The following is a 24,531-nucleotide window of genomic DNA, read 5'->3' as shown; positions in this document are numbered from 1 at the left end:
AAGGGCAGGAGGGAAAGAAATATTCTTGATTTTTTTTCTGGTTTTCCTTGCCATCAAAATGTGAAATTTTGACAACTAAAAATTTTTCAAGCCACTCAGGTGTCCTATCAGGATTGTTCCATGCAACATATGTATTGTTAATAACACAAGTGAGGACATTTCCCCCAATATATGATACTTTGATACTCTTTATATTAAGATACAAATAATAACTAGGTAATAAATGATAAGTAAATGATTAGTGGACATTTTAATAAATGGTTAATCTGTTGTTGTGGTTTGTTATAGGATCAAATAGGTCAAGAGGTTACTAATAACCATCTATAACCCCATCATACTGATGTGCTTATAGCAGATGTAATATGACTACAAATACATCTAGATGAAAATACAGACTTTTCATTGAAAAACTGAAAACCAAAAAGTTTTCAGTGAAAAACAAAAAGTTAAAATTTCAGAGGAAAATGTTTTGGTTTTTGGTTGAAAACCAAAAACTTTCATTTTTGGTGTTTTGACAAAAAGTCAACATTTTCCCCAGGAAGCAGATACTTTTAATTTTAATTTAGTGGAAAACCCACTTTTCCAGAGAAAAAGCTTTGATAGAATTTTTTTTTACCAGCCCTACTTATAATGTCTACTCACCATTTATTAACAAGTTATAAATGAACTTTAATATAAAATGTGACTTTTTTTGTTACCACAGTGCATCCATACTGTGTGAGAGTGAAAATGAAATTATTCTTTAACATTTTTTGCTCTATTTTCAGAGAGACAACCTAGATATCAGGAGTTCCACTTCCTCCAGAGCAGCTGTCAGGCTGGGTGCACCTGTTGAAGATAATGACGTGAACCAACCCAAAGATATGTTGGGAATGTGGAAAATACAGTCCAGGAAAAGAACTCAGACCCTCCCCAACAGGAAATCCTTCCTGACTGCGTCCTCTCAGGAGGAGAAAGCCAGCAGCGATAAAAACGACATATTCAACAATGACTTTTGGACATCTTCAGGAAGTCAGCTCTCTCCTACTTCCCCGACAGATGGACACAAAAGAACATTGTCTCAGGATCTTTTTAAGCTGCTCGACCTTCACCGGACTTCGACCTATGACAATGTCCCCACCGACCCGGCAGAGAGTGGGGAGAGTACTTGCAACAGCCCGCTCAGCACAGCAAGCAATGACTCCAAGAAAGATTTGTTAGCAAGTCAAAGCCCTACCCTCGTGCCAAAGGAACTATTGGGTCCAAACACGGGTGCTGAGGACTGTGGCTCTGGCCAGGAGAACGAGGAGTCCCTTCAAAAGGTGGTCCTGGAGCTGAAAAAAGAAATGGAAATGCAGAAAAAGGACTACGAAGAACAAATTAAAAGGTCAGTGAAGGTTTGCCGTGTTGTAGCCGTGTTGGTCCCAGAATAGTAGAAAGACAAGTTGGGAGAGGGAATATCTTTTATGACTATTTATAGAAGTTGGTCCAATAAAAATATATAACTTCAGCCACCTTGTCTCTGTAAGGTAAATAACTTTCAGTGCTGCATTCTGGAGAGTGTGAAAACCTCAACTTACACTCCTATAGTATTAATACTATAAAGGATTAATTACTAGTGTTATTATAGCATCATATAGTAGTAATCAGTAATGATTTTATTGTAATATATGATAGTATTAATACTATATAAGATTAATTTCTGCTATTACTATAGTATCATACTGTAATTTCTAATGATATTATAGCATACCATTATAGTATCAACACTATACATGAATAATTACTAGTATTACTATAGTATCATAAAGTAGGGATTACGTGCATTACTACAGTATCATATCACAGAATTAATATTGTTAATTACTAGTATTACTGCAGCAGCATACAGCAGTAATTACCAATATTTCTTTAGTATCTTATTATTACCATATTAATATCATGCAGTATTTATTACTATAGAGTTGGCCATTATAGAGATAGGAGCCAGCCATGAAACTTGGAATTGAATCAAACTTCTCCAGTGTTAAGGGTGTCTCATCTGAAATTTTGGTTTGGACTAGAGCTGGGAGAGAATCAATTTTCCCATTTCATAAAAAATTGTGAGATTTTTGGAAATTTTTCTTGTCCCAAATTGAAATCCCAAATTGGCATGAAATGTCAAAATTGTGAACATTTTCATGAACCAATAATCTGACTTTTTTTTTTTTTTCCAGATCTGGCCAATCAAAGCATTTTGTTTTGATCATTTCAAAAAAGTTTTGTTCTGATTTTGACTGCTGACATTTTAAAATTTTTGTGTGTCCTATAATCAGCTTAAATTTTGAAACAAAGAGTCATATTGAACAGGGAAACCAAAAAGTTTCATTTAGCAAATGTGGAAATGGAAAGTTTTGACAATGTCTAAACTTTGCTTCAAAAATGTTTTGAAATTTGTTGAAACTGACCTTTTCCCCTGAAAAGTTTCAATTTTTGCCAAACTGGCATTTTCTAGGAAAAAAGTTTCTTTGAAAAATACCCGACCGGCTCCAATTGGGTCCCAGTGCAACAGGTCCCTTCATGAGCTTCCAAGAGCAGAGGAGGATGCGTGCATCTCTGCCCTGCCCCTCTCTTTGGTCCCCCATGTAAGGACCAGACATAACTGCATACCCTTCTAGCGTCCCATAGACATCCCTGCTGCTGTCAGGGAAGGGAGCACATTCTAGACCAGTGGTTCTCAACCTGCGGGTCCGTGGACTATATCTAAGGGGTCCGCAAAAGACTTAGACTGAAAACTGACTGAACAGAATTCAAAGATATATACAGACAATAGGTTTCCAAAGGGGTCCATGCCTCCATTCAGAATTTCAAAAGGGGTCTGCAAATGAAACAAAGGTTGAAAACCAGTGTCCTAGACCTTTCTATAGTGCTGCATGCTCCTGCTAGATCACTGGAGTTCTGCCCCACCTCCAGTACGGGTCTGTAGCCAATAGACACAATTTAGCTCATAATTATGCCCAGAGCATTTTCAGTTGCTTTGTTGGACACGACAAAAGGGTTATGGGATTGGGTAAGAAGGTTGTTCATCATCCAGCGTAGCAGTGCCAAGTATTGTAGTTTTGAATGACATGGAGATATGAGTTACCAGGAGCCACATGATGATCTTTCAGGGATGTCCCTTGTCCTTCCTGTTGCAGCCTCCAGAAAGAGAACTACGAAGTCTGGGCCAAAGTAGTGCGGCTGAATGAAGAGCTGGAGAAAGAGAAGAAGAAGTTTGCGGTGCTGGAAATGAAGCTTCAGAACACGGAGAGCTCGCGGGAAGACATTGAGAAGAGGAACATGGTGCTAGAGCAGGAGATCCAGGGATCTGTCAAATCCATGAGTGATCCCAGGGACAAAAGAAAATAAGAGAACGGACCTGGATGTGCACACACACATGGACTACAGCTGCATGGTGGTTAATCCTCCCCTTCAGAGAAAATAGGAATTGCCAGACTGGATTGAACCAGGGGTCTCTCTTGTCCAGCATTCTGTTACTATGAGTGGCCAGCACCAGCTGCTTCAAAGGAAGGTGCAAGGAGCCCTACAGGTTAATCTTCCCCTAGGAAAAGTTCCTCCCAGACCCCCAATAAGTGAGAGGCTGGTTTATGCCCTGAAGCAGGAGGGATTGCATCCCTTTCAAAACTCTTCTTTGTTTTTTTAATCCTATTCAGTTCATGTTTTCCATATAAATGGCCGATAATTTTTTGAATTCTGTTAAACACTTGGCCTAAATAAGACCCTGTGGCAGGGAGTTCCACATGTTGATTGTACATGATGCCTATTCAGAGTGGCCCTGAAGGAATTTCTCTGGCACACACCAGTTCCCTTGCCTGGAGGGTGATAACACTTGTCCTGGGAGAAAGGACTGATGATTTTTAAGTTTCTCATAGAGGAACAAAAATAACATTGAAAAACTGGAACCAGGAATGTTGAAGAGCCTATGACCTTATCATTATATAAGCTATTGCTTTGAGTTTGGCTGGACATTGTAGGACACCATATGGTTAAATCCTTTTTCTCCATCCTCTGCTCCTAGCTGAGTGAAATTACAGTTTTCAGAATAAAGTGTACATTTGAGTATTGCTGTCCTAGAGATGGAGAAAACCAACCAATGACCTTGTCCATCCCCCTGGAGGTCTGGTGCAGGATTGTTCCCCAGAGTACATTGTACCTGAAAGACTTTATATCGTTTTCATTTATAAATAGCCTATAACAGGTTAAAAATCATAACTGATGTTTTAATAAATGGTTAGCCAATCATTTTAGATTGCTGTGGACTCCAGTATGAACAGAACATGCTAATGATGTGCTTATAACCATCTATAACACATGCTACTGATGTCTGTAACATGCTTATAACATCATTTATTAAGCTTTCATCAACCATTTATAAATCATAGAATCATAGAAATGTAGGACTGGAAGAGATCTTGATACGTGATCTAGTCCAGTCCCCTGCACTGAGGCAGGACTAAGTATTACCTAGAACATCCCTGACAGGTGTTTGCCTGACCTGTTCTTAAAAACCTCCATTGATGGAGGTTCCACAACCTCGCTAGGCAATTTGTTCCAATGCTTAACTACCTTCACAGGTAGGATGTTTCCCTAATGTCTAACCTAACTCTCCCTTGTTGCAATTTAAACCCATTACTTCTTCTCCTGCCCTCAGTGGATAAGAACAATTTTGCATCCTCCTGTCTAACACCTTTTACTTTATAGAACTATAGAACTTTAATACAAAGGGTGACTTTTTACACCTTTAACTAGCTCAGCCTGCGGGGCCTGCACAATTTCCTGTGGGAGACAGCAGTTTAACAGTTCTGAATTTATGTATGGTTTCACTTTATTTTTTTACTGTGGTGACAGGCTAGGCTGTGGAAAATGCAGTGTAAGGGCCGGGCTCATCTCTCATTTACACTGGCACAACTCCTGATTTACACCAGCGTGTAGTTCAGATCCGAATTAGAACTTCATGGCTGTCTTCTGCAGGTGATACTCAATTTAAGAACTGAACAATTCAGCCAGACAGCCTTGTAGTAGCTTGTTGCTTTGGCTGCTTCTTTTTCTGCTGACCACCGGGGGTCCCTCACAGGCAGCCCAGTGCCTCTTGCTAGGAGCTCACAGGACTCTGCTGCTGCTGCTATAGGCTTTCAGTTTAGGAAACAGGTCAATATAATTGCAAGAAAACCCATTCTTTCACTGGACTCATACGTGGGAATGAGTCATAGAGACATAGATTAAAAGGCCAGAAAGGACAGACTGCTGTAGTCCTGTAATCTGACCTCCTGCATAACATGGGCCGTAGAATTTACCCACAGTACAAAAGTGCATCTCAGACCAATACCTTAATGGACATGAAAAGGGATGAAGTATGGTATTGCAGGCAGCTGGGTGCCCCATCTATACTTTAGATAATGGTGCTGCATTGAGCTGACCTCTTGGCTCAAAAGTTTGGCTCAAATGCTGCTTGGGAAAGACTATGCAAAATAAAATTAAAAAAAAAGCAGAGAAAAAAATCAAAATGCAGAGAGACTCTGTGAAAAGGAGCGCGGAGTGGGAGGAGTGAGGAAAAAGCTAATGCAAAATACAAGTGTCTGCTCAGTATATAAGGCATGCACTTGTGCCATCCTAGCTGTCCTGGGGCTATTCTGCCCCTGACACTGAGTCCAAGCTCTTTCAGCTAGAAATCACACTGGCATTTCTTTAAACTGAAACAACCTCGCAACAAATATGAGTTTCCAGGACAAGGAACAGAAAGGTTTGTGAAAGTTGAACTATTTTTGTGAACACCCAAAACATCACGCATGGGGTTTAAAAAAACCCCTTCCGACTTCATGCCTAGCACTCATGGAATCTTTTAAAAGCTGCAGAGTACCTTAACGCTGCCCTCAAACAAGTCTACAATGACGGAAATAACATTAGGGATCCCTCAGGATCATTGCCAGAAAAAGCTTGTTCCGATGACGTAATGATTGTACCTTGCATTTTGTTGGCCCAGTGTGTTGTCACTCAGTGACCTGAAGAAAGGGCTGTGGATAAGCCAGAATGTTCCTGCGCAGTTTGAATTGGGCACAGTTGAATTAAGCTTCTTAATTAGAAGCAGTTGTTATTTTTTCTAACTGGGCTTCTGGTGTTTTGCAACCAAAGTAGTTTTAAGATGAAGCTCGATACATTTCTGAAGGGGTTGCCTGCAATAGGGGACTGGACTCAGTGACCCAGGAAATCCCTTCCACTCCTTTATCCCAATGAAAGCCTATCCTGTCATTTCTTGTCCAGATCCTCAGTGGTATACCTCAGTATAGCACCTCCGAAGTCCTAAATTCCCAGGCTGATGGGACGGGGTCGTTATAAGACACAGCTCACGATTATCCCCTCCGCTGGATGAGCTGAGTGGCTGTGGATTGTTTCCTGTCTGGCTCTCCTCCATCAAACAACATCTGTACATTGAGGATAATAGCACTGCCCTGCCTCACAGGAGTGTGGTGGGGATACACACATTCATGATGGTGAAGCGCTCAGATACTGCAGTAATGGGGCCATATCAGTGTCAAAGACGGCAAGGCACCTGCTGTGTAACTGACCCCTGTTGTTTAGGGCATTGCTGAAATTAGCCCATGAGAGCCTCATCTAGTGACTTTGACTTAGGCGCTAGCCTACCGGAGACGACTCTCAGGCCAAGTCATTGTATGTTATGGGGATATGATTGTTTCTTGTAATTAAAGTTGCAACTAGGATGCCATTGTAGGGAACATGCTGCACGCACCCCTCCTCCCTGCAGGGGACAGAGAAAATAACCTAAAAGGTTCTTTTCCCATGACTAATTTCTATTGTGGGAGCAGAGGAAGGGAGGAGAAGGTGGGAACATTTCTCTCTCTAAAGCGACCTCATTTATCAGTGCTTTTACTTTTATTACGGTGTAAATAGTGCTAAAAAATACTTAGAAAGCCCAGGTCCTTTCCCCAAGAAACTTTCAGTCTTGCTCTGGTTCTTACAATCTATTTTGAAGTTAGTTTAGTGTTCCAGCTACAAAACCACAGTTCAAATGGTATCGATCTTGTTATCTTATTCTAGGTGTGGCTGACTTTATGTATGTGGTGCCTTGGTTAGCGAGTGTTGACTCACCTTTCTTTAGCTGGGCCTCCGTTGTATTTTAGAAATCCCTGCTTGTGCGCCAGGGAGAAACATAAAGCTACATTTTCTCCTTCTATTCCCTTTTCCAACTGGTTGAAAATTAAGGACCCTCATCAAAGCCTGTGGGGCTAAATCTCTTAGAGGAAATCACAGCCACCACCGAGTTATTTTGCAGGGCTGTCTGCTGTTCCTGTTTTCTCATAGGATTATAGTTGGGGTGATGGGGAAGCACTGACACTGTGTGGGAGGATTTTGGCGTATCAAATTTGGAGGTGCTTAAAGTAGAAGAAAAGTGACTGAAAGTTACAGATGGGGAACGGAGGCATAGAGGATAAGTGATTTGCCCCAGGTCACGCAGGAAGTCTGTAACAGATCGGGACCTCGTGCTAGATACTACACTCAGCCCTACAAACTGGTTATAAGCTGTATGCTACAACACAGCACAAAACTCCCAGGCACAGGGCCTGAAGCAGGTCTCAGCAGAACTCTGTTTACACTGCAATCAGCGGTGTGATTGTGTTACCTGTACACACACCTGAGCTGCTGATTTAGTTCCAATAGCTATTGCTGTGAAGCCGTGGCAGGACAGGCTGTACCAGCCCAACAGGGACCCTGGGTTTGTACTCGAGTGGCTAGCCCAGCCTAGCTATTGTTACTTGAGCTAACGGGATCAAAGCTAACTTGGGTGCTGGAGCCACACCTCTGATTGCAGTGTAGACAGACCCTAGAACAGCTATGTGAACTGAGCTCTGCAGAGCGACTCAAAACCATCCCAGGGTTGCATGCTTGCAGTCCCACACCCAGCACACCCCCACGCTTGGGAAGCCTTTTCTGGCCAGCTAAGCAGTGTTTACAACCTCAGGGGCGAGAATCCTTCCCCAGGCTGTAACTGGGCAGGAAATGGAAGTCAAGATGTATTGTCACTTTACACCTATTGAGTTGTCAGTGGGTGGAAAAAACAGGTGCAATGTACATGCTGATTGGCTGTGTAACAGTGAGTAGCAGCTAAAAGGCGGAGGGGAGGGGAGGGGAGACAAAGCAGCTGGAGTTTGCATTGTTTCTCTCTCTGGAGAAAAAAATCTCTGAAGTGCTGATAGCAAAGTCTCAGTGGGACTCACTGTGGCTTCGCGGTCTGGATCCAGGGGAGTTTAGGGTTCTATTCCAGAGCATCTCAGATAAATGATTCTGACCATGTCCAAGATCTGCCTTCCAAGCCCCTGTCACAGGACTGCAAGGCCTCTCCCAACGCTGTTCTCTGCATGGCAAAGCCAATTGTTTGAGTGCATCCATGCTGCCACCTAGCCATCTCCATCTAGCACTGCAATATGAGCCCCACTGATACAAACACATGGTTTTCCTCAAGACAAGCCACCTTCCAAATTTTCATAAGTGCCCCTTGATTTTGAGTTGTTTGAGAATTTTTCAGGGCCCTATTTCCATGCATTCATTTTTCTCTCATGTCTGATTTTTCCACTTCAATCAAACCAAGGTTATAAAGTGAACCTGCTACTGGTGACAATTGTCAGCTCAGCCCCTGGCCTCTTTCCAGACATGGCACGGCTACCGTATGAGATCTTCTCCATGTCAGATAAAGGCCCAGTCTACACCACAGAGAAGTCGCGTTAGCCAGAACTATTTTAAATGTACTTCTCCCCCGCAAAAGCTAATGTGCTTTCCCTAGAGCCTAGACTGGACCTCACCATTGCAAGAGTCCTGTTTCCAAGGTAGAGACATAGTTGTAGATATGTGCATATGTAGCTAGCTAATATAAACAATGCCAGGGATGGGCACACTAGAATAGGTAGCGTTGGTCATAAGTTAGTAGGTTCAATATTGTTCAACAGTGGCGCATGTCACCCTCTGTAATCTGTCTGGTAACCCTGGTTTGGTACTAGACTCTAGTACCAGGTGGCCACAACTCAAAATTCAGTCTCACAACTGACACTAATCCTCTACCCCCCCCCCCCAAACAACCCTTCCCCCTTTGTGGCAGTTTGATCACCGTGGCCAAGAACTGAATGGGCCATGGAGATTGAACTCACTCTTTTTGTAGATTTGAAGACTAGAAGAAACTGTTTTGATCACCTCCTGCATAACAACCGCCAAAGGACTTCACCCAATAATTCCTGCATCAGACCCATAACTTCTGGCTGAGGTATGGCATATCTTTTAGAAAGAGGTCCAGCCTCGACTTGAAAACTGTAAATGATGGAGGATCCAGCCATGTCTCTAGGCAAGTTGTTCCAATGGTTAATTACCTTTGCAATTAAAAATTAGCACTTTATTTCTAGTCTAAGTTGTTTAGCTTCAGCTTCCAACCATTGGATCTCATTCTGACTTTTTCCTAGAGGTGCTCTTTCTCGTTAAGGGTCAAAACACATTAGTTGGCTGGGCAGAACCTTGTGCTACTATTTGGTGGACAACTAGAGGGATTTAGTTTCATTAACATGCAATAGGTCTAAGGGAAATATTAACATCTGTGCTGGAAATGCCACACGCTCCTCTCTGTTGAGATCAAACGTATGAAGAGGCAAAAAGTTCCTTAATAGACCAACAGCAGATCTTAATGACGTGAGAAAGTTTGGCTGGGTCTCAAAGGTCTCTGAGATCAGGACAAGTGCACATTAATTTGGTATAAACTACAAATTCCACCACTTCCTTCGCAGATAGGCCAGACGGAAGGACCTCTATCCAACCACATCTGTTTCCAAAGACCAGAAAAACCTCCTTGAAGATTCTCTGACCATTAAAATGTGCAGTGTTAATGATAATATTTAAAAAATGCATATTCTAATCTGGAGGTTGGGCAAGCTGCAAACTCCTATTGCATGGAGAAGCAAACAGCTCTGGGAAGTAATATGGGCATTCCATCAAATGGGTGTTGGTGTGGGTACACATGTGTGTGACTTCACTCTGTATTAGGGATTTGGCTTCACTTCGTATTAGAGATGGCCCGAACCAGCATCCTATCTCTGAAGACACCAGACCCCTGGGGGAGGTTTGCAACAGGGGCTGAACCAGAGGCAGAACTAGATCTGACCTCTGTGCCTATGGCACACACAAGGCAGCTGTTGGTAACCCCAAAATCAGATCCCACACTGGAACACATGCATTTCACACACTTAGCCATTGACCACATTGCTTGGCCCAATCCTTTCAGTTGGAGTAATGGCTAAACTCAGCTTAACTGTGGTTCCCCAGTATGGGTAAAAGCCAGGTACCATTAGCGAAGTTGCAATCGGCCAGATCATTTGTTGGTGCCCCTGCCGTGACTTCAGTGGAGAGCTCAGAATTCTCTCTTTCTTGTAAATTCACTGCAGGACCATGAGAGGGCCAAAAAGTGGAAGCCACAGCAACGCTCTCTCTCTCTCTGTGGACATTTCCCCCCTGGAGTGTTGAGTGCTGCTGCTTGTGCTAGAAGCTCCCTCTGTGCTTACAGCCACATTTTGACTCTCTCCTGTGGAGGTTTGTTCGGGGAGGAAGGTAGTTTTTGCCTTGTAGGGCACTTGGCCCTATTGACTTTAATAGAGATGGAATCACTAGGTTTCTATAGAAATCTAATAGGACACTGTACACATTATTCTGTAAGCCTGTGGGGTCTGATTCTCCATTGCCTAGCACCGCCTTGGACAGGTCACCCCATTGCTCTGTGCCTCAGTTTCCCCATCTATAAAATGGGGATAATGATCCTGACCTCCTTTCTAAAGTGATTTGTGAGCTACTGATGAAAAGTGCTGGATTAGAACTCGGTATTATGATTTACACCTGTGAAAAGCAGAGGTAAAATGCTGCCACATCAGAACGGCAAAATTTTACATCCACTTGGCCCTCCTATTGCACGGGTGTAACTGACTGCGTAAGGTTCAAGGCCATGAAGAAGTAGGCCCATAGAGCTGAACAAAGAGCAGTTTCTTTTTTTAGATGTTTTCACCCTAGGGAAGCCTATGGCAGGAACAGAATTCTCCATTCAGTTCTATAGAATATTTTGAAAAACATAGAAAGTTGTCATCCTCTGCTAGATTCTATATGATTTTTATATACTTGGAGCAACATAACTTGACACATATAGTTGAACTATACTCTTAACCATGAGCAAGAGGACATCCCACCTACTAGGCCAAATATTTGGAGCATAGCTCTGCTCTCTCTATCTGGCATCGTCTGATTAACGGAGATGACCCATTTTCCATGCTCCTATGTATTTGCATCTTTGCACCCAGAGAGATGTTCCAATTCGGCACATGGGGTGAGGATATAAAATTCTCTTTCTCACATGATGCACTTTGAAAGCAGTCACATTTAGGCTGACTTTTCCCCTCAAGTTTTATCAATGTTGCATTTTTTGGCATGATTGTAATGGTTCTTTTTTTAGCTTGGCTGCTGCATAAAATAGAAAGTTTTGTGTGTGTGTGTGTGTGCAAGAAAGGTTAGACGGGCATGTGGGAAAACTATCCAGACATTAACCAGAGCTTGTCCATAAGGGAGGAGAGTAATAGTATGAGCATGTTTTTCACCACAAGAATTAATAACTAAAACCTGGGGCTCCAAGATAGGCTCAATTTAAATTAGAAAAAAATAGTGGCAGGTTGGGAGAGTAACTTCTCAGCAACATGAGTAAAGAATTCGCAAACTAGCCTTTGATTAGGTGACCAGCTACCATTGAAACCCAGTGGGAGTTGGGTATCATTCATGTCTGCCTTTAAAAATCTCTTCCACCCTTACTTTGAGTAATCCCCTTACTTTCTGAGTAGTTCCCTGTTTTCAAGGTACTATTTGATGATAGTAAGGCTGGTGCAATGTGACTCACTATAGTAACACAACAGTACTCCCTGTACCAATACAGAACTTTGTCTAGATTCTTCCATGGCCATATCATCTGAACTTCGCACAAGCGTGAATCAATTTATTCTGGCAGGGTGGGGGGGGGAGAGAATCATTATCCCCCTTTTACAGATGGGGAGCTGAGTCATAAAGAGACTGAGGACCAGATTGTGAATCCCTTAGCTACTCATGCAAGGATTGTGTGTAACTAACAGTTACGGCAGGGATGATTTGCAGCCTGAATAGTTTACACTGCAGATAGCTTACACCCTGGGTAATGGCATAATACATAGTTTACACTGTAGTTATCGTATACCCTGGGGAATTGTACTGTGATTTCAGACCACAGGTAGCTTACATCAGGGATAGTTGCTGATAGTCTACACAGCATGGGCAATTTGCACCATGACGAGTTTACACTTCAGATAGTTTAAAATTGAAAGCGTTTACACTGCAAGTAGTTTACCCTGCAAGAAACTCACCCCAGGAATAAAGGACTGGCCTAGGGTAGAGAAAATGGTCTGCAGAGAATTGTTCAGTACTCGAGTACTCCAGCCCATCACAAGCAGAGCCCAGAAACAAGACTATTCACTGTTCATATACAGCCCTGTCAGAAACTGTCTCACTATTTCGTCCCCACCTGGCATATCTTCTATTAGAAGCGGTGGAGCACGCTCTAACGTACAGTAATATTATCTGCAGCTGCTGGTGTGGCTTGTGAAAATTTGCCTTATCACGCGTAAAAACATGATGTGATATTTAGACCCTCTTAACACAATGTTCCGATAACAGGAACTGGGAACAGGGGAATGTTCCTTTAATCTCTTCAGATGGCTGGGTTGCTGTTGCTGCATCCAAAGAGCTATTTTCAAACCAGTGCATTTAACTATGGATAAAACAGCTGGAGTGGAGAGGAGGGGTGTTAGTCTGTTATTAAAGAAATTAGGACAAGTATAAGAGTGTATGGCCTCTGTTCCTTGAGCACACGAGTGGCTAATTCTTCCTTTCCCCAATCAGTGTTTCCTTGCTTCCTTTCTGTTCTCACGCCTGTGATAATAATTGGCACAGGGTCTGATCCAGTGTGAAAGACCTCCATTGACTTCAGCGGTCTTTGGCAGAGGCCCCTACTCAATATCTATGCACAGCAAAGGTTTAATTCTCTTATCATTCTTTTCAGTGACACCCTGATCCTGCTGCCGTGACTCATGCGAATAAATCCCCGTGATTTCCAAGGCCAGATTGCAACGTTCACATTTGCAGCCGGATTTTCCAAAGTGCTCAGCGCTCAACATGCACTCAGCGTGCTGAGGTCTGCCACAAACCTGGCCCCGTTTTTAAGAACTGAGCTCTATTGAAGTTCTAGCCCAAGGGCAGGATTATTCACCTGAGTGATGATAGCAGAATTGGACCCTAAATTTGCTTGATCATTACTTGGTCTCATAGTTAACTTTGGCTGGCAGACGAGAAGCTGTGTGGAGGTTTTTAATGGTGTTAACTGGGGACCTCAGTCAAGTACGTAATAGACAGTTGTCCAGAACACAACATCTGACATCCCTGTTGGCAGGCGTAGCAGAGAAACGAAGGGTTGAATGTCCTGTGGAAACTGAAGTATTTTCACACCCTTAGAGGTGTTCTTTCCATAGCAGGGGTGGTGGAGGGTTATTGCTGTGACAGGCAGCACAGGGAAAGTTTGCTCTGCAGCTGTCCACAATCCTGTCCAGTGATCTGTGGTTTACAGGGCCATCGCCCTAGCACATTCTTTAAGCACTACATTTACTGGACAAAGAAAATGCACAGGATGCTTTTCAAACAGCAATAACAAAATCTAGCTCTTATATAGCATTTTTCCTCTGTGGATCTCAAAGTGCTTTACAAAGGAGGTCAGTATCCCTATCCCCGTTTTATAGATGGGGAAACCAAGGCACAGAGAGCCAAAGGTTACCCAGTGGCAGACCTGGGACTACAACCCAGGTCTTGTGCTCTATCCACTAGTTAACACTGCCTCTCTTCTGTTATTTAGTTCTTAACATAACTTTATTGCAATTAACTGCGCAGAATTGCTTTTGGGTTGCTAAACCACAAATGCCTGCGGTCGTCAGAAGAGCCTGTCTGGCACCAATTCCACAGCACAAAACCCGACACGCTAATGAATCAAACTCCTGTCCTGCCTTGGCACTCAGTTACATCACTGTAAATCAGAAGCAGCTCCATGGACGTCAGCGGACTTATACCAGTCAGCACGCTTTTTTTTTCTAAATGTAATCTCTTATGTTGCAATTGTATTGTTTTTAGAAGGCGAAGTGGCATTAAACAGACATATCAGAAGAGAGATAATTAGCCATTTAGTTATATCAATCTTTCCTGCTTTCACATTAGAAAAGCCTCTTTAAGGCTTGCTAGATTCCTAGCTCTCTGGACCCTATGCTTGTCCAGTGCTCCTCCATTTGTTGTCCATTTATTTTGGGATCTAGTTCAAAATTGCCCTCCTGGTTTTTAAATCCCTCCACAGACTATTTCCAGAGTGTATCACAGAACTGTGTAGGGCTTCTGTTTTTAGGGGTTTATTAATTTCATTTTTCCCAGGTTGTTTTTGGCAATTTTGGGGGTCTATGTAGATGTTTAAAATTGGGGGTTTTCGGGACTTTCTCTTTGTACATACACAGTACAAACAATGCCACGTTACAGTGTACTAGGGAACCTTCAGTGCACGCCAGCACGGTCAAAACAGACCAATTCAGGCACAACACTTTAGTTCACTTTAGAAATCTCCCCCCTCCTGCCTCATAATCCGCATTACTGCTCCGTGTAGACAAGCCAGGGAACAGGGACATAGCCTATTTAAAGAAATTGAACTGGGGAATGGGTGAAGTCAACATGAACTGAGTAATAATTTCTGGTGATTTCCCTATGTTTATTGGATGAACACCGATTTCATTTGTTTGTTGATCGGCATTTATCGGTTAAAACCCAAAATCAGAAGCCCCAAACTTGTGTCTCTCTCTATTTCTCTCTGCTCCACTCTCTGCCCTCTCCCTATCCAACACAGACATTCCTGCTCTGTCCTTTCCTGCCTTGGCTACTGTTGGTAGGAGTCAGAATCTTTACTAAACAGCTCCTGAATCTCTGTGCCCCTTTGACTTTCCATCTCCTTTCACCTCTCAGCTGATCATATCTCCTTTGCCTGTCCTTCTTCATCACTCCTGCCCTTTGCTGGTATTTGCCATTTAACTCTATAGTTCTGTTATTTAAATCCGTGAAGCATTTTAGGATAATTTGTTTGAGAAGTATTATGCAAATAAGACTCCCGCTCCTGCAGATAACTGCACAATGCATTGCAGGATCGGGACTTTACACAGTACTGCACTGATCTGCATTTATTCTAAAACCCCTTTATACGTCACTATAAATTACATTTACACCAGAGCACTGAAAAGGGGCTTTGGTGCAAGCATGAATCAGATCTTATAGTTAAATCATAACTGGCGGCATCTCATTTCATTTGTCCTGAATTTTTATTTCCTCCTCTTCATCCTGCAGCTGACCCATTGTATCCTGGATATGTATCTTAAATATGCTTCCCAAAAAACAGAGTACACAAAACTGATGGACCCTTTTGAAAAAAAATTTTTTTTTAAACTTTAAAGTTTCTAAACTTGTCTAAAGTTACAGAGCAAGGAGGGAGTGGCTCCAGAAAAGACCCTAGGAATCCTGGATCCCAATCTACCTGCTCCAACCAGACACTGGTGGTCTCCATATAATCCCCACCTCACCCCATCCCCACAGGTCTATTGGCTGATACATAGCTAGCAGGAGGTTGCCAGCTTAGCTACCAATCGTCACTCTGACCACAAGAATGCTCTGCCAGGTTACCCATTAACTAAGCAGCAGTGCAAACGCCAGATGCTGAGTGACTGCCCAGCTGCCCTTGGGGAGGAAAAAAAACCTGCGTCAAATCAGCCTCTTCATTGTATTAGTGTTTAGACATAAACATGGATGAGCCTTGGTGTATGATCACTGTTCTCCTGTCTCCAAAATGCTTATGAAATATACGTCTCTGTCAAAGTTATACATACAGGGAAATGTGAATCAGCAAGCAAGTGGTCACCATAGATCATCTTGGAGACCTGCCTATCATTCACATTCCATACAGGTGCAGATCCAGCCCTAGGAATGTCACTTCGCACCCCTGGAGGCACCTGCACTGATTTGAAGGTTTCCTCTCGGGGAAAGCAAATGTAAAATCCATTGGCGTCTCACTGGAGAAGGCTCCCCAGTAGACGTACTGAATCAAGCCATCTCTGCTCCAACTACTTCTAAGCTTGTTCTGGCCAGCCCCAACAGAATGAGAGTTGCTGGTGTCTTATATCACGCTGTGCCTGCCCCTGGGAGCTCACAGCTTGTGTTCCACTGGCTGTTCAGGTTTGTTGAGCCGGAACCAAACCCTTGTTCTTTAAGTAGCATTTAAAGAGAGGTTCCCCTTAGTTTGTGATGCTGAGGAATGGGTGGCTTTGTGGCCTAAACCTCTGGTATATAAGAGATAGATTCCTTAGACCCACAAGCTTGTAGATTTATAGATTCCAAGACCAGAAGGGATTATTGTGATCATCTAATCTCACCTCTTGCATAACACAGGCCAGAGAGCCTCCCCAAAATAATTCCTAGAGCAGATCTTTTAGAAAAACATCCAATCTGGATTTTAAAATTGCCAGTGATGAAAGAATCCACCACGACTCTGGGTATATCGTGCCACTGGTTAATTACTCTGACCATCTGCAATTGACACTCAAAACCTTGCAGCGTCAATTCAAGTGAACTGAGCACCCTTGGGAAGGGGTCTTTCAGGTAAGACTTCATTCAGGGGCATTCCTTAATCCAAACCTCTTCTCACTCCTGCTGCTGTTCAGTATGTTGCCTGCTCCCCACTGATCCCAGAAGTGAGTGTGTTCCAACGGCAAATGAGTGCTGTGTGTGCGGCTCGGATGCTGCTGGGATGACGGCTCAGTCTCAAATATTGTTATGAGGCTGCATCGTGAGCAAAGTGCAGGGGTTAATGCATCTCTGGGGAGTATGCCGGGCTCTTTGTCTAAATTGTTTGCCTATTTTGGAGCTCATTAGTGTTGCACACAGCGCCCTGAACAATGTCACAGAGGAATGTGTGCTGCAGCCCACGTAGAAAAGGCGCTTCTGTGGGTTACGTTTCACAAAGCCCGGCTCATCCCCTGTGTCTTTCCAGTCCTGCCATTAACAGGGGTGAGGTCCTTGCTCAGAGGGCATTGATTATCTTTGACGTCCTAATTAGGGATGAAAGAGGAAACCAGAAGAGTTCTGAAGCTTAGGAAATATATATGCAATCAATACTACTGGGACAAATTCCGAGCTGGGGTAAGCTATACCTTGGTGAGGGACAAGGCAATGAGACATGGTGTAAACTGGTGTAACCTAGAGGGAAGAAGGAAAAGAAATGCTGGGTAGACACATACACTTCCACTGGTGTAACTGAAGATGTTATTTTAAACCCGTTTAATTGAACGGAAGCAACTTAGTGTGTGAACACACTTAAATCACTTTAAACATGGATTCTATCAGTCTAGCTTGCACTTGCACTTATAACAGCCATAACTAAACTGATGTAAACCAGATTAAAACTGATACAAACATGTCCACACAGAGCTTTGTATCTGTTTAGCTAAATCGGCTTTTAAACCAATTTAAGTTAAACTGCTTCAACCTGTGTGTGTAGAGAAGCCTTCAGAGCATGGTGTAAGAAAGTATAAGGGAGAGTCCATCTCTGGCCTTCATCTGATGCAGTCTCTGAGCTAGTTCTGTAGGTCAGCCCCAGAAATGTGCCCATCCTCACTTTGCTCTATGCTGTCCTGTCATGCATTTTGTTTATTTCCCATATAGGCCAGATTTTGTACCAATTTTCTGCCCTGCAGCGCAATTTGGATTCCAGGAGGCTGAAGAATAGGGCTGAAGAACAATGGCGGTGAGGCCAGGGAGACTTGAATGGGAAGAGGTGGGCGCCCAGCTCAGGTGATAATCACTGGCAATGACACTGGCACAGCAGCAATTGACTGCAGAAATGATCAACGGGCCCATTTATTGCTGTTCACTCTGCTTGCAGCTTTGAGGGCTGAAACTTTAGGCAGCAGAACTCTCTGTAGCGGAGTATGCTGTCTGATGTTCAGTAAATAGCATTCACTGTAGCAACCAGCTGAATAGCCTCATTATTTTCAGCATTACCTCTCTGTCCTGAAGCTTCATATTTTGACTTTGCCTGATTAGCCAGCAGCAGCGACAGCTCAGAAAATGGAGCCCATCAAATCTCGCAACTCCTGATCTAAATAGTCTAATCTCCAAAAAGATAAGGAGTTGCTACAGCAAAGCCAACATAATCCTGAGAGCTATGGCCGACGGGATTGTTGTTTAGCTGTGGTTGCTAGTTAGCTACTGTACTTACTTGCAGAGACCACCGTGCGTTTAAACCTTCTCACTTAACTCGACACATATCTTTTCAACACCATCTTCAGCTTGCACCCTGGTTAGCCTCATCAGCGCACAGCAGAATGACATGGGTTAGGAAGTTCCAGAGAAAGAAGTCAAGCTGCACAGGTCTCTGTGTCTATGGCAACTCATATAATGCGCTGGATCTATCCATCGCCTGATCCTGAACTCCTTTCGCAGACAGAAATGCCAGGAACTCTCTTGAAAGGAGTTCTTGTTGTTCTATTTGTCTTTCAGTATCATCTAGGAACCCACATCATGGACCCCGTTGTGCAAGAGGGGGTACGAGCATGGAACAAAAAGACAGTCCTTGCCCCAGAGAGCTTATACTTTAAGTATCAATGATTTTTAAAGCGCTAATTGATAATAATAATCATCAATAAAATAACATGTGTGTGTTTGCACATGCAAGCATATGATCAAATGGACCGGGTCTATATATCTGATCCTGAAAGCCTGTTGCCAGGAACTGCCTAGACATGAGCGGGAGTTTGTCTGCTCTGGTCTGCAGGACTAGATCCACGGTGTTTGCGTTTGTAAGTCCTCCATGCTGCAGCAGTGCTGGATAAAGGAATGAGCTGCTTAAACTGTAGGATTTTAAAAACGAGTGTATTGCTTGTGAAATATTCGCATTCTGACCATCCTGGAGACTGAGATTTCCCCCAGCTATCCACAGCACAGATACCAGTGCAACATGAAGAGTAACTTTTCATTAATATATTTCAGGCAGCTGTGTGCTGGAGGGACAAACTCCAAAGGGTGAGGAGTTAATTCAGTTTCTATGACCATTCACTCCTGGATCTTCTCTACTGAGATGGTACCTCTTGGGAAGGGAGGGGGGGCACCTGTGTACTAGGAACTGGACTGATATTACCAACTCCCAGGCTACTGACCAGTCAGCCATTAGATGGAAATAATTTTTAGAATCCAGTTTGGGCAGCTGGTGACAAGCCAGCAGCCTTCCACATTCTGTCAAATCCTCCGAGGCATTCAATCAAGTGATCTGAAGGTCTATTTTTGACAAATTTCTGCCTATGTCTGGTCAGCACTAGGCACACAGACCCAAGATATAAATAAAGAATAATGATTGAGAAAGAGGGCTGGTTTTGATGCTATGTTAATGTCGATATCGCAGAACATAGCTGGCATTCTATGGCTACACATCTATGGAATCGTTAACTCGATCAGTTTAAAAGCAATCTCCTAGTTAGCTTTCGAGGCCAAGTCCAACATTTGCAGCACTTTGTGAGTATAGTTTGAAAGACCATGCAAAGGTTTGGAAACTTTCATAAATTAAAGACAGAAGGGACCACTGTGAACCTCTAGTCTCACTTCCCGCAGAACACAGGCCATAGAACTTCCTCAAAAATGAGAGCTCCTTCTTGTTTCATTTTCATTAAGGAAATGTTACCCAAGGTCCCTGGATGTCACCTACCACTTCTTTTATAAAACAAAATTCTACAGCAAAGAAATCATCTAAGATCTCAACAATACCTTCTTTATCTGATGTTAACTTTCCATGCCTGGTGCGCAAACGTCCTGGTATGTCTGTTTGTTTCTAATGTATTCAAAGAACTTAGAGGAGCTGGTAGCACAGCTCTGTAAAGATATGTGCAGGTCACATTTGGTTCAAGCAATATTCAGCGTGACTGACAGACCTGCCAAACCAGGTGCCTGATTCTTCTCTCACTTACGTGTGCCCTGATTCAGTAAAACACTTGCTTAGCTTTAAGGATGTGCTTAAGTCCCATTCAATGTGATGTAAGCACATGCCTAAATTCATTGTTGAATCTGGATCGGACACTGGTAAACATGAGGAGTGGCTCAAAGGAAGTCAATGGACACCTTCACTGTAACACTGCCTTTATGTCCTAACTACAGTCAAACCCCAACTTTTCATTTGCTATACCAGCACTGAAGTGTATCATATTAATCAGCAAAAGGGCACGATCAGGATAAGCTAATATCTGATCCACAGCACACAGTATCCAGCTGCTACACTGGGGAAAGACATCAAAACAGGCCTCACTGCCCACTTTTCAAAGGAGAACTTTTTTAAAAAAGGAATTTTTTTTTTTAAAACAATGAGATCTAAAGGCTCATAAACATCTCTGTGTTCATGATACCCTATTGCCTTGGTGTGAGTGGGTGTAACTCTGTGGACTTCAATGTACCTGCTTACTCCAGGGTCGAATTGGGATCTCTGCATTTTCAGCAAGGTTGTACAGAGTGATGAAAGGATGGGTTTGTCTGCTATGTTCATTCAAATCTACGGGAGATCATCTGCATCCAGTGCAGCAGGAACTGCAGCAACAGTTAATGAGGTAATGTAAGTCCTTTCTCTCTGTGTAAAGAAGAGACCCAGGTCCCAATTCTCCTCTGGATTCAGAGGAGTCATGAACATTAAAATATGGGAGTATGGGAGAAAAATCAGGCTGAATACCACTTTAAAATGCATTAGAGCTGGGTCTTCTAGTTCAGGCAATAAAGACTGACGTTGAAGATTCCCAGGTTTGATCTCTGTTGCCAAGGATACACCCAAAGGCACAGTATTACATTATTATGAAAGTGACAGTGCAGTAGATTTTTATTTTCAGAGGTTTTTTTGCGTCATTACAGGGGAATGGACTAAATGACCTCCTGTGGTTTCTGCCAGTCCTACGTTTTTAGGAGTCAGATTATCCACATCCTTTTGCTTCCTAAAAACTGAGCAAAATGATTTTAGTTTGAAAGGATCATCAGCCTGATCCAAAACTGACTGAAGTCCCAGGGAAATCTCTCCATTGGCTATGTCTCAGGCTTTGCCTCATCTCAGTATCCTAGTGCTGAGAAATTCTTCTGGGAGCCAGAGAAAAATAGCCATTCTTTTCAGGAAGCATTGTTTGGTGTCACGGAAACCCATTCTTTTCCTATCATTTCCTTTGTTGCCGCTATGTTAATTACTGTGTTAACCTTCACATTTCCTTTGTGTACTAGAAAGAAAAGGCAATCAAATCAGCTGCACAGCCCTCTAAAGACTGAAAAGGACGCTGATCAATATGACTCATGAATGAAGTATTAACAGAGCTGTATCCTAAATCTTTACAGAAATCAGACGCAAAAGTACTTCCTAGCCTCTAGTGGAATGCCTCGGCTAGTATCCTAATCACTAAACCATCCTTCCTTCTTCTCCTCCTTGGTGAGGGGCTCAACAAGGGAAAGCTCCTGACCAAATGAAAGCAGCGTGTCTGGGCCAAATTCACATGAATGACGATGTGACCCCCGTAAGCCAAGTCACAATGCCACTCGCTCAGATTTAGCCTGCCCACCCCTCCCCATGTCATGACAGATGGGCAGGTGGGCCAAGCTTCAGTGAGTGGCATTGCAACCTGTTGCATGGAGTCATCATGGCAATCAAATTTGGTACGGCCAGGCAGGTCACCTCTGCCCCCTCCTCAGCAAAATTCTGGTTGTGCCCTTACGTCTTCGGCGAAGCTATTATTAAAGAAGGGATGAAAACAGGTGACAAATCTCACATGGTGATGTGTGAAGGTGTGTTCTTACCTCGTGTTCGCTAACACATGGTAGCGAACATGAGGTAAAATCCGAGTGAGGACAAGGCAGTTTGTAGTTCTAACACAAGTTCGTGGGTCAATGGTAAAGACCGTGGGAGAGCTGAGGCTTTACCGCAACCTGTTAACACATGCAAAAACAAAAGTAGGGTTTTACCTCATGTTAGTTACTTAGGACTGGATGGGACCTCTGGGCCAGACTATTGCAGGCAACCCTGTCATATTATCTCACAAACACACGTTCTGCTTAACGAAGCAAAGCCTTCGAGTCGGCATTCAGGGCTCATCAGTGCTTTCATTTCACTGCCAGAGAGCTGCTGCTTGTACGAATGATGGAGGCAGGGCCAGAGTAGGGGCAGGTGATTCAGGTGATCACCCGGGGTGCTGGGGTCGGGGGTGCCAGGCTCAGGGGGCTGTTTTTGTTGTTAGCGACACAAGGGAAAATAGAAAGTTTCAAGTAAAATATTTCAGGTATTCCGTATGTGGATTCATTTTTCACTAACATCCTAGAATGTCCTGGACCTTTGCATTATATATATGTATATATATATATATATATATATATATATCCTTATATATGGCATGAATAAATACAGATTTACAGATCGTAGCATGCAATTTTATCATCTTATGTGACAGGGATAAATCATCCATCAAAGTCGTGAAATGGGCTTACAAATGCAATAAAAAATAAGGTATTCAAAAGTTTAACAAATGATGTCGGGGGGTGGCACCAAAGACACTCCTCACCCGGGTTGCCATTTGGTCTAGGGCCAGCCCCGGCTGGAGGTACCACTCATTTCAGAGCTAGATGAGCAAAATATTCACTGAGCCACCCACCTGTCCTAAGCCCCTCTGGCCAGATCCTCAAAGGTATTCAGGTGCTTTTTACCTCCCATTAATTTCAAAAGGAACTAGGCCTGTGCTTAGAAAGGAACAACTGTAGCTGAAACGGCTGGGCCTAACTCTCATAAACAACAATAATAAAATTCCTATAACAAACATCTCCTTCCAAGTGGTTCTGATAAGCCTTTCCATTTTTAGCATGGGGGCAAACAAACCCTTTTGCCTCTATTTGTTGCTGTTGCGGCTAAAGAAGGAGCAGAAGCTGGATTTTTTAAACTTTTCCTGTAAATAGCACGTTAATGAAGACAGATGGGTCAGCAGCATAAACAAAACCTCTATCTCAGGCTGGTTTTTGTTCTGGCTTTGTTTCCCAACATAGTAAGCAACCCAGCATCAACACAGTTCCCATCCTATTAACCGTGCTCGCTCCCCAAACATTGAACTGGGTCCTAAGGAAGTTTAAATTAACATTAGGCTGTAATTTTTTAAACACTTGAAGCAGCTGTTAGAAGTGCCAGAAAATATTTTTTTTATGAAGAGCGTAGTGAGGATTTGACTTAGTGTTTTGTGCAGAAGATATTTCACTCTATTTTTCTTTTGACTGGTGACTAAGGCTGGATTTGTCAAAGAGGCACGGGGAAGTTCAACTCCCACTGATTTTCATAACTCCTAGGCTCCTTTGAAAATTCCAGCCTAAATCCTCTCTTTCAGGGAGATGGAGCTCTCATCTGGATCTTTGTGCACCCTAAGAAGTGTTGTCTAGTGGTGGGAGCAGGAGTCAGGGCTCCTGGTTCTACTGCTGCCTCTGCTTTCTGAGTGCCTGACTTTGGGCAAATCATTTAGGACCACATTTTTGCAAACTGCCTCAGTTTTGGGTGGCCTGCTGAAGGTAACACGAGGCTTGGTCATCAGCGGTTCTGAACACCCACAGGTCCTGTTGGTATCAGTAGGAGCCACAGGCCCTCCCTAGACCTACATTTGGGCACCCGGAATTAGAAGCCAGGTTTGAAATGTTGAGGTCTTAGCTTCTCTGGGCCTTGTTTTTCCCATCTGTAAAAGAGAGCTAATGATATTACTTATCAGCCTGGAGCGTGGTGAGAGCCAGCGAGTCCCTGTTTGTGAAGGGCTATCGAGGGTGCCATGAAAGTGCAGTGTGTTGTTACCTGAAGTCGTCTTCTGGTTTTCCTCCGCTGTGAGTCTCAGAGAGCTGGCAGTATGAGAGGTTTTCAGAGACAAACTGCCCTTGCCTATGCTCAGATCTCCAACCAACAGCTAATCCCAAATCTGGGTGCAGTTACTGCCAGGCCTTCTCTTGCTTCACAGATGGCTGCTGCAGACCAGATTCCTGATTTCCATTCTTCCCAGGTGCGTCCCCACCTCCCTCCCCCAGGAAGCCACATCAAGGACCTTGAACTGGAGCACCTCAGCAATTGGCTCTCCCTCTGCCTAGGATTTAAAGAGAGGCATGAGGGTTTCAGGGAAGAACCAGGGCACCACAGAGATTGTTTGCAGGTGGAGGAGGGGGAGTTATTGGGCTGGGAGGCCTATTTTAACTCTGGATTTATGCTTGTATGAGCTGACAGGCCCAGAAGCAGTGGGAAAGGATGATGACCAGGGATCAGAGGGCGTGATTTGCTGGGAACCATTACTAGGTTCCCCTCACCCACCAACCAGCCAC

The 24,531-nt window shown here is 43.4% G+C and overlaps 1 protein-coding gene and 1 long non-coding RNA gene across 3 annotated transcripts in view; one reads left to right on the top strand and one right to left on the bottom strand.

Moving 5' to 3' along the window:
* The window catches only part of ARHGAP25 (Rho GTPase activating protein 25), a 48,422-nt gene extending 35,179 nt beyond the window's left edge, over positions 1-13,243 (top strand). Inside the window, exons 10-11 of one of the 2 annotated variants that reach the window (XM_067545860.1) lie at positions 768-1,366; positions 13,130-13,243. In XM_067545860.1, coding sequence (XP_067401961.1) covers positions 768-1,366; positions 13,130-13,154 — 624 coding nt within the window. In that variant the 3' untranslated portion in view covers positions 13,155-13,243. Of the gene's footprint in view, positions 1-767; positions 1,367-3,155; positions 4,078-13,129 lie in introns of those variants that run through there. The other variant, XM_067545859.1, reaches the window with a different exon arrangement.
* LOC137151589 (uncharacterized) overlaps positions 1-24,155 on the bottom strand; it is a 29,028-nt gene extending 4,873 nt beyond the window's left edge. Inside the window, exon 1 of the long non-coding RNA XR_010919314.1 lies at positions 24,017-24,155. This is a non-coding gene — a long non-coding RNA (uncharacterized lncRNA). The remainder of the gene's footprint in view (positions 1-24,016) is intronic.
* Positions 24,156-24,531: the final 376 nt, after the last annotated feature.

Source organism: Emydura macquarii, unplaced genomic scaffold (genome assembly GCF_026122565.2).
Source record: "Emydura macquarii macquarii isolate MOO-44397 ecotype Brisbane River unplaced genomic scaffold, CSIRO-AGI_Emac_v2 contig_1110, whole genome shotgun sequence".
In the NCBI taxonomy this organism is placed as follows: domain Eukaryota; kingdom Metazoa; phylum Chordata; order Testudines; family Chelidae; genus Emydura; species Emydura macquarii.
Note: the sequence above shows the minus strand (reverse complement) of the source record. Positions and strands in the feature narration are given on the sequence as shown.